Source organism: Vollenhovia emeryi, unplaced genomic scaffold (assembly GCF_000949405.1).
Source record: "Vollenhovia emeryi isolate VEMERY1.0 unplaced genomic scaffold, V.emery_V1.0 DF939189.1, whole genome shotgun sequence".
In the NCBI taxonomy this organism is placed as follows: domain Eukaryota; kingdom Metazoa; phylum Arthropoda; class Insecta; order Hymenoptera; family Formicidae; genus Vollenhovia; species Vollenhovia emeryi.
Window position 1 is genome coordinate 77,575 of NW_011967177.1, and position 11,409 is coordinate 88,983.

General features: G+C 36.0%; 1 protein-coding gene across 1 annotated transcript in view; it reads right to left on the bottom strand.

The window, feature by feature from the left end:
- Positions 1–5,819: 5,819 nt before the first annotated feature.
- LOC105562384 (metabotropic glutamate receptor 7-like) overlaps positions 5,820–11,409 on the bottom strand; it is a 61,996-nt gene continuing 56,406 nt past the window's right edge. The window contains exon 4 of the mRNA XM_012013179.1: positions 5,820–5,950. Coding sequence (XP_011868569.1) covers positions 5,945–5,950 — 6 coding nt within the window. The 3' untranslated portion in view covers positions 5,820–5,944. The remainder of the gene's footprint in view (positions 5,951–11,409) is intronic.

Consider the following 11,409-nt stretch of genomic DNA (forward strand, 5'->3'; position numbering starts at 1 on the left):
GCCGACTCATGTCATATTAATGGGGGGGGTTTTTTGGTGATAACTTATCGTGTGTGTGTGTGTGTGCATGTCTACGTTAGTGTAACGAGAAAGTTAAGTAGCGTAAAATGTGCTGCCACGAGGAGGAAAGACGGCAGCGCATTTATGAATGCATTACGCACGCTGAAAATATTCCATTACACGTTATGAATAAATACATATTTCGTTACACGTATTATCGATTATTTATACAATGAGACCGTACTAACATTGTTTAAAGATTATTCCGTCAATCAGTAAATCTCGCTTATGTCGCGGCAAAAATCGCGACGGGCAAAATGGCATGAGGTTTATTATTTAAAAATGTGACCAAACTAAATAAATATTATACGGACGTAGTTGCCATTCAGTGACTAACGGATATAAGCTGGATTTAATCTCGTTTAGAACATTTATTTTGTCGAGAGTATATTAATCCAGAGTTAATAAATATATTAAAGTCATATAATGATGTAGAAGTATACATAGCGACAGATTCCCTTTTTCTACTGTAAAAAAGAGATGTTACCAGCGCGAATGTCGTTAATATCGAACAGTTGAGCTCTTCTCTGCGATGCCGATTCGTTTTCTCGAAGCGCGGTGTGCTTCACTTCTCTTTTAGATTCATAGTAAATGAAGATTTGCAATTTAGAAACATACATTTGTATATCCCAGCTATTGAGGTAAAATCTCTAATCTTAGTAATTAGAATTTAAGTAACAACGATTTCCGATACATTTTCTCGTTTGAACAGAATTAATCGTTAATTTAATCAATACCAATAAGTCCGCAGAATGATACACAAAACGTAGTAACAGTCACGGAACAAAGTAATGTAAAATATTAAGTACAGAATTTTCAATTTCGTAGGCGGGACAACGAATTCTCAACGTTCGTTGTTGTTTTTCTCTCGGCGCGGTGACGTACGATGTTTTTGCATGCCTGATCGTACGTCGTATACCTGAAGGTCGCCGCGCGCGCTATCACTCGCTCGCCGAACGTCGAGCCGGCAGGCAGTGGCGAGAGTCGCTCCGTGCGTGTTATTACTTTTGCGTTATCGGTTTCTAAGACTCGATCGCGAAGAATGTATGGATAAAACGCTATTGATTTGTACACCTTTATCAGTAACAAGTAACGTTCCGCGATTAATTATTAAGTTTCTACAACTTGTAGTGAGAAACGAATTGCGTGTCGAGGCATCGGCTCTTTACCAACGTGCATAGATATTTCACGAGACTAACTTATCTGATAACGTATAAATGTAAATCGTGATACTTTGTCCCGGTTACATCTCGTTTACGCACCGTTTTATATTGCCAAATCAAAAGTGATTTATCCATTATCCTATTCTTCCGAATCAAAAATGCAAGTTGCTAGTTTGAGCAATTTGTATGACAGAAAGTCACGCGATATTTCTTAATAATATTTCGTGCGTTTCGCGGTATTTCACATCGCGTACGGGAGTGCCCGAAATTTCGCGCGACCGATGATTTTTGCGAGTGAGTGTTGTGCCACAAGAAAATCTGAGAGGAGGAGCAGGTCTGGGAGACATCGGGCAATGGCGGAGAAATCGTAAGGTAAGTGTCTTACATTTTTACGTTAATTGCTACTTGTGCAAAATAAAGCATTTTTTCTGTGTTTTTATTTTATATATTCAAATGATTCGAACGAGGATTCGAATAAGTGTTAGAGACAAAACCATACGTACAAAATTTTGTGAGTTTATATTTGAAAAGAAGACCTTTTCAATATTCTATATAATTATTTTAATAAATACCTATTTAAAAAAATATAAAATATAAAGTATATTTAATACAATAATTTCGATTTTACATAATTAGTTTATAATAATCGTATATATATTTGTATTTTTACAGTTTAACACATACAGTTAACGATGTACAACTCTGCTGTTGCGAATCGTATCAGTGAGTGATATATTACTTTTTATTTTAAATTGACGTTGCGCATACAATTACTTGTTTGTATGCATGCAAATTCTTAAAAATATAAAATGCCCAACCACAAACTGCGCGCGCGAGGCGCGCGTTCTGTCATTCCTAGTATATTAAAATATGATTAATAGTTGTTAAAACAAGTATATCAGAAGCTCGAAGAGTAAAAAGATTAATCATCCATATTAAACGTTTTAAATAGCGGTAAAAAGAGCTCATTAAATTTTTATAGCTCTCGTCGATATTACAAAGTGCCTATCGATTCTTAAGTACATAATTTACGACTAATCGTTACCCGTTATCTGAATTATTCGAGTATCAGTTATGTCCGACATGATGAACGAGCTGTAAGATACAGAAAGCTATCAGTCGACGAGACGTGATGGCTCTTAAATCATGGCACCGTTCCAAAGTGTTTGGCATCCTAAGTAAGTTTCGAAAGAGACTGAACGCCAAAAAAAGTGATTCGCGCCGTCGGATCCATAGATCTTCGTTCAAGGAGGCGCATTCTTCTAGCAAGGTAACCGTTCTCGTTCGAACGCGAGAAATAAATCCAAACACCGGATTTGAGCATGCATTATTCACGCCGAGAAAGATGCGTCCGATCCAACGTGGAAAATGGAAAAGACGAATTCGTCCGATCGACAGCCGTAAATTAAACGCAATCGCAATGTTGGTTCTAATGGCTTTCACTTAAAAACCTTTCGCATTTAAAAAATGAGTTTTTTACTTTTTTAAAACAAAAACTAGATTTTTAAAGGTTTTAATGGAGGGAAGAGACTGTGAAATCTTTTGAGTCATACAAGTGCTTTGCAGTATAAAGATTTTAATAAATATTCGTATGTGAGGATATAAATTTGTTGTAATTTTGCAAAATTTGAGAATTTCGATGTTTAGAATTAAAACATAAGGTTAATCAATTAGAAACGTAAAAGCTATTTAGGACCTGGCACAGGTGGAGGTAGCCAATTAAATTTAAGTGAATCTATGTATAAGGTTAATGTTTCGAACCTTTACCGATGTATAAAAGGAACTGTAGATTTTAGAGTTTAAACTTCTAAGAAAACAGAAACAGGCATAAAGAGAAAGAGAGAAAATGTTGAAGACAAACATTAGAGCTGTTCTATTTTTAACGAAAGGTAAACGATAGTTCGGCTAGGAATCTATTTCTAGGTAGGAGGGATAAATCAATGTAAGATTTAGAAGTAGTACGTAATAATAACAATGCATGGTCGATGAATATTGCGCACGCAAAAGAATACTTTTATAAAAATCTACGACTCCCACCGGTACTTCATGATTTACGGTTCTCACGTGATAACTGTTCCCTGGAGTGCAGTCGTAGCGCTGAATGGGAAGCGAAGGCAATTGCTTGTCAGGAAACGTGGAAAATAAATGACTTTGAACGAGTGTCGCGTCACGCGAAATCAAAAGGTGGAACTTTTGGCAATTGCGGACACGGAGGTGATTCTTCAAGATCGTGCACCGTGTCGCTCGGTTGTGATAACGCGATCCAATTTTGTGGTCTACGTCGTACGATGGGAAGCTATTACATCCGGCAACTTTCCTTTATTAATCACATAATTAAGAGAATAATTAAAACTTGTAGTGCGATAGAACATAATTAAACATGATAAAGGACAATATTCTCTCCCCCTGGTAAATTAATGCAAGGCAAGCTCGGATCTTTGCAAAGCAGAAGGTTCAAATAAGGTTTATGCTAATACGTTGAAGTTCTATGAAGTGCTTACTCTATATTATTTTAGCCAAGTTTAATAAAGAATTCAAATGGTGTGGCATTTTATAATGCAAATTTAAATTTCAAAGGAAGCTCCGACAGGTTTAATCTTATTTAATTTTATATAACATGTTAATCGTACATATTGAGATTCTCTTATTTAAAATTGAGAAATAAGATCCAAGAAGATCCAAGCAAGAATCCTGTCTTCTGTGCCTAAACAAAAGACAAGAATCTAGCTGAAAACCATACACAAGTATATATTCATTTACACGTGTTGGAGTCTAAGGAAGAAGTAAAATTTCAATTTTATATTAAAGTTGAAATGATGGAAATAGATGTTTCTCTCTGAAGCACGACGAAGCCTGCAATTCTATGCAATATAATATAGTAACGTGTCAATCCCAATTTCTCTACGATTCGCAGAATTTATGCCGCACTTCGTGCCGCTGAGTATTACGTTCAGTTGCTCGCGGCGATGCAGACTTCTCTCTTTTAAGTTCACGAGATAAATTCCCGGTGCGAATAAAAAGGAGCCGGGGGAGGAAGACTGACTTATATGAATTTATTACGATTCCATAAATCTTACTCAAGTGGAAGTGCCACTTTTCACTACGAATATATTCCCATGTTGAAATTTTCTTAGAACATTCTGTATGATCGGAAAGAAACCTCCCGTAATGAAGTCGTTTGTGCATTCTATAATGCAACACGATATTGTACAATCAATATCGAGGGTACTTTTCAATTCTTTCTCTCGATTGAACGACTTCCGCATAGAAAACATTCAAGTGCTATCTTTTTCAAATTTTGTGCACATCCGTTTTCCAGAAATTTCTTTGTGTAAAGAACACAACCAAAACTTTGCTAAAAGTACACGCAAACTTTTGACAATACAATAAAATCTTCTCCTTTCAAACTTTTATAATATTTATAATATAATATTTATAAATCTAATTGAGAAATGCGTAAACGGATTAACTGTCAAGAGAATATACTCTGGCCTTTTCAAGTGTTAGGTTGTTCCACAAGTTCCTTTCGTTTTCTTCTGTTTAAATTTTATCTTATAGAATTTCTAAAACGGCAAAGTTTTAAACCACAATAGATACGTCTCTATTCAGTAATCTTCTTCCATTTTTCATAATTTTCTAGAACGTTTTTGATTTACCAGCAAAATACTCATCGAGACGATTTTTTATATCATTCATTCTGACGAATTTATTTTTGACGAAAAACTTTTTTTGTAGCAAAGGGAGCAAATAGTAATCGGATAGAAAGTACGAAACGTTGCCAGGAAACGTCCAGAACCGACAAGTAGATGAGATATTATTTTCCATCACAAATCAGGCTACACGTATCCTTGGTCGTTAGGAATAAATCCTTAGATTTGATTGAGACGTTCTGCCTCACAATCCGTGTTCTCTGGACCTTGCTCCGATTATTATCTGTTTATTTCACTAAAATATTTCCTTCGTTAAAAAAAATGAATGGTATACAAAATCACCTCGAAGAGTATTTTACTGGCAATTAAAAAACGTTCTAGAAAGACGGCCTTATGAGAGGCCTTCTGTAGAAGTGTAGAAAGGTTATTAAACAAAAGGGCATATATATTACAATGAAACTTCGTTGTTTTGGAAATTTTGAACAGAGAAATTTTAGAGAAAAAAAGAAACCTATGAGACAACCTGATAAATTAACTTGTCTCATCGCACGAGGAAATAAATTGAATGCTCGCGCGAAGAGCTGAAATACAAATGCAACGCGGAGTTATAAGTTCCCGTCAACAGAAAGTATTATGTGGCAATGGCGGGAGAGACGTGTCGTAAAATTACTTTCGACGATGCGCGCCGTAACTAACTACTTTACTGGCACGCTCCAAACCACTTTCGCGAACGATTCGGGTCCTATATCACGTTCGGCCGGTACGTGACTCACAATTAGAGGCATCTGCCCCTATAACGTACTCCGTGGTTTTTCTGCGTAAAGTTTTGCCGATACGTTCGTGTCAATCGAACGTGGCTGGCATTACATGCACCGAGATGAAAGGCGGGCTCAGCGCTTGGAAAACGCCTATCGAACTCCGCAAATTCCGATCTGCCTCTTCGGAATTTTGTCGGTCGGCTTTTTTACTCTCCACGTGAGGGTCCTTATCAAGGGGCTCCTGCCGACGTAACTATACGGTCGATGATCCTAATCCCCGGCGCACAACCTCAGAATATCGATTCCTCCCGTACTATAGCTTTAATTCCAGACGGATAAGTCTTTAAGATCATCGGGCTTGTAATATCTACTTTTCAAATAATATTTATTATTTTCAATAATTATATAAATCTTGGTAACTATCGTCCAAATTTTTATATAACTCTGCTTATAATCTTTCATTTTCAAGATCAACAAAGTTCTAGAAAAAGTTTTACATTTCTTACATTAACAAAAATATTTAAAAAATTTTATATGCCTATATCTCAGATTTTATCGCTACTTATCGATAAGTTGCGAAACATTTGTAAAATATAAAATATATTCCCTATATTTATTGGATTTCTGTACTATAAAAAAACATTTGTCGTCTGTAATAATCACATTTTCACGTAAAGAGTCCATGCTTTGATAATAAGTGTTTGAGGTTGAAAACTTTATGAATCGGTATTTCATTCTATTTTTATTGCACCTAATCTACTCATGGTATCGACAAAACGGAGTGAGGATTTAGCACAATTCATCTTTTTGTTACGGCACGACTTTTTTTCCTACTGATGTCACACGCTGCGACAACAGTCCAGAGACTCGCATTTGGGTTTTCGACCCTTCACGAACCTGTGGACTTTATTATGGTTCTTCATCAACTCGGTCCGGCAGAGTAATAATGTCGGTCGCTGGGATTCGCAAAAAATTCTGGGCTTAACACCCTCGATTCTATCATTTGGCACAGCCCGATGAAAAAAAAGAAAAATACTTAAAAAATACTTAACACTTCCACGTGTGAGCATTGGTAAAAAAAACGTTCTTTCCGTGCGCTTTACAACACGCAGTACCAACGACAGGAGTTTTTAATTGTTTGCTGTAAAATATTCGCCACAAATTCTCCGCAGATTGTCTGACAGAAAGTACAGAGCAACTGCGACATTTTTCTATTACGTCCAAATCATCTGTCAAAACTTGCAAACCGTTTTCTCACTCGCAATTTTCATTGAAAATTTTATATTTCGTGAAAAATAGCAATATATCTCTTTTACTTTTCACATTTTCTGCATCATATGTTTTGTAGTTTTACGTAGGAACAATCATTAATCAGCATTTTGTGGAGGATGTATCTTACAGTACTTACAAAAAAATGGATAGAGGCCAGAAAGATATTAGAATCATCAATATAATTATTATTTTAGTAACAAAACCAGTAAAAGCATCTATTTTTCAAGAGAAGAAAAGATAAATTACCGTTCGAAATAAAATGTGAAATGTGATATACAAATATTGCATATAAATAATCAATACTTCTTTAAATTTAATTTAAAATTAACTTTTATATATTACTTGAAAACAAGCAATAAAACGATCGGAAAAGCATAAAATGGTACGACGAAATAAATTTTCCATTTATTTAGTTATTTATTTTGTCTTTGACATTTTTAATTCACCGCTTATTGAGTGAAATATGTCGAAGAGAAAAATTGTTTTCGTAAAAATACGCCGAACCTCGCTATTCGTGAAATAAGAGGAAAACGCGATAATTAATGTGGTATAGGTGGTTTAGATAAATTTATTATGAGAGGAGACGTGAGATATTTCCGCGTCAATTAACGCCATGTCAGTTTGAATGACATTACAAGGGACGACTACGTTATGTCTGTGAAAAATTTATTTGGCGATAGAGCTCGCAATTTCCGATTCATATCAGATTCTTTTCTCGCAGACCATCCATAGATATTAAATAACACTAACTGGTGGAATTCGCTCCCTTCCTTTCTCTCTTGCATCTCCTTTCATATCGTACCTCTTTGAGTTCGAAGTTAACTGGACTTGGCCTGAAAGATCGATCGGTGACGCGGAATAGTCGGTTCTAATTTGCGAGTGTTAAACTCGATTCATATTGCAGAGCCAGTAATGATAAATAGGAGGTAAAAGGAAACTATTTTAAACTTGCATTTTCCAATCAATGTATAATGTTTTGAAAACATTATAAAAGTCATTGTACAATCATTAATATTCAAATTTTCAACAAATTACCCTATTACAACTTTTCGACGATAATTAAAAAAAATTAATTAGTGCTATATTTTCTTGTTTTTATTCAGCAAAAGTATTTTCTTTTGATCTAATATAATCATTAATATAAGTACGATTATTATAATTTTGTACTAAATACTGAAAACTGAAAATGAATTACTTGACAAAACTATGTCACAAGCGGAAGGAGCCAGCAAAAATTGCTACAAACGGTATTTCATCTCCAGTCTCCATGCAATTTGCCAGTGCATAAATTACTCGAAATAATAAGGTCGACTATTCTCTTGCTTAAATAATTAAATAATATTATTCTCTCATAATCGCATCGTGTAAATCAAGACTACTGCAGAATAATTCGTAGGAATGATTATTAAAAGAATACTATTGTTTCCATAAAAATTAAAAGTCGTACTTTTTGTTATAAACATATTTTATGTAATTTGGATTAATAAATTAAGAATTCTTACGATTTCGTTAAAATATATCACGCGTAAAAGCTTATTGTACTATAAATGAAAGTCTAACGTCGCTCCTGTCGACAAATCGTGGTGTAATAAAACCGGACATAAAATTCTTCAACTTAGCGCCAAAACAGCGACCATAAAAATACGTTTGTCGTATTGTGGTTGTCGCAGATTGTTAAGGTTCCAGATTCGAGACAAAATTCGAAACACAAGGGATTTACGCGCCTAATAAAATGCACACTCGTTTTCTCTCTTACGAATAACAAGTTGCAGTAAATAACCGATTAACAAACCATGCTAACTTCCAACGATGTGAATTTCGTAGTGTATGCCAGCAGCATACCAAATACAAAATAACGAGAAATAAGCTCGCCTCCAAAAATATAATTTAAAAAACGAACACCCCCCCCCTCTCTCTCTCTTTCTCTCAATTAATTTACAGCAAACTTTTAATTAATATTTTAGTATTAAAATATTTAATGTTAAAATTAAAACCGAGTTGATTGATTGAGCATTTTAGCTCAAATTTTCATCAGCTGAACAGCAGAAGACATATAAATTTAAAATTATTTCAAAAATGTTGTACATTTCTGCTAATCGATATATCTTCTCTCTTAAGAAAAACGATGGATACATAAATTTATGAAGTCTCGATGTAATGACAATAAATTTAATGTATGGACTATTGAATGTCGTTTCCTGGACGCGCAAACTGTCATCAAAATGTCATTTTTATAGAAACTGATATGGGTTAGCCAGACTTCACTGACGGCTGACGTTTGATTCGTCGATTCCAACAGGGCGATTTCGTAATGTATAGGTACATGTGCGTTGGTCAACAAAGATGAGATATTGATCTCCAGACCATGACGTGTTTCATAAGGTCGTTTCGTTTAATCGGTACATTTGGACCGATATTTAATTATAATGACGAATAAATTAAAAACTTAGACAGACAACAAATAGGATGTTTAATTTCCTATACATTTTTAACTTGAATATAATGTAATATAATTATTACTTTATTACGCACGTATAATATAAGATATATATGTATATGTATATATATATACACATTACGCCGCGCAGAGAGAGAGGCTATATGCGAAAAACGTCGGTATGTTCTTTTCTTTCTTTTTTTTGCGGAGCATTTGTGTAAGTAACTCGCATGTGGGGCAAGAAAATACAGATGCATTCATGTAATTGCAATTAATAAAGTATACGTTATAAAATGTATAAACATGCCGTGCAGCGTGCGTACCAACGTGTTCGCCCCCATAGGAAAATGTCTCAAATACTGGGTAACAATTACATCACCCAAAAGGAGGAAATTTCACAATGATTGCATCAAGGTGATTCGTCAAAACGCAGCGGTTTTGCAGGAATAAAATTTCTAAATGGTATTTGTAAAAAAATGTCAATTTAGGAGATAAATCACGCACAATTATTTCGACATTTCGAAGCAAAATTGTTCAAGACAGTTACGTCCCTGGTAGGAAAATGTCTCAAATATTGTGCAACAATTGCATCACTCAAAAGGAGGAAATTTCAAAATGATTGCATCAAGGTGATTCGTCAAAACGCAGCGGTTTTGTAGGAATAAAATTTCTAAATGGTATTTGTCCAAAAATTGATAATTCCTGTGGCGGTCGCAATACGCGATCCGGCACATATTGGCAAATCCGGCACCGCGCGACACGCGCGCGGGCGCGCGAGCACCAGACTGCGAGTAGTTCGCCGGCCGCCGCTAGGCCGCGCATGGTGGCGGGCGAAAAACTAGGAAGTAAAATTCAGTCTCGTAGGGTATATAAGTGATCTTGGGTGTGAAGATGTCGAATTGTCGAGTTGCTCGACCGCAACAAATATTGCGATGTGACGCTCGCCTGCGAGGGCAGAGTAATACGGGCACATAAGGCGAGCAACTCGACGTCTTCACACCCAAGATCACTTATATACCCTACGAGACTGAATTTTACTTCCTAGTTTTTCGCCCGCCACCATGCGCGGCCTAGCGGCGGCCGGCGAACTACTCGCAGACTGGTGCTCGCGTGTCGCGCGCGTGTCGCGCGGTGCCGGATTTGGGGTTATACGCGCGCAATTTAATAAGGATTTAATAGGAGCCTTTTTAATTTTGCACATATGCAAGAATATGCAAAGAAAATAAGAATATAACATCCGAATTTTGTCAAATAAGAAGAAATTAACTTATTTCGTACAACAACTTACTTACATAGTCCATCAAAGTGGATAATATTGACCACTTATCTCGTCACATTCCTTCGTCGGGCCAGACTGGACCTACCATTCGTCGCTTCTGGCCATACAGTCTGGCCATTTTGACCAGAGATTAGGAAGGAAGAAAACTCCTTCCATAGATGGTTTATTATCGTGACCGACAAATATTTTGTACGGTTCGAACTATATGTGAGCGTCAATATGCCGGTGAAGTTGGCATATCATTTCCCAGCAGATCAAAAATAAAAGAGAGTTCTTGTCGCATGCAGTCGAGTTCTATAGTTCCTGATACTTTTTAATAATAGTTCTGGCGATTTTATACAAAAAACAGCCGATAGAAAAAAAAGACGTATTCATCATAACACTAAGACGCTGACGGATTTTCGATAGTTCTACGAGTTCTAAACTATTTCTCGTGTAGTTCTGAACACATTTATTCATTTTCCAAAGAATTTTAGGCAGTGGCAAGTCTCTGATACTTGTTAATAATTCATAATCCCCGAAAAATCCATTTCTAAGCAGATAAGTGTGCTCTGCTGCTCGGAAAGTCGGAGTTCCGGTCCTTCTAAAATATTTCTCGTAGAGCTCTGAATATACAGGGTGAGTCACAACATTTGTGCCAGAGCTCGTGAGAAGGTAGAACGGATCGAGATGAACAGAAAAGTCCTGAACCATTTGCAATTTTCGCAATAGTTAACGAGTAATTAATTATCAAAAATCGTCGTCTTTGCCCTGCCCACTGTCCAATTCGAGCGCGTGGCGAGATGTGATC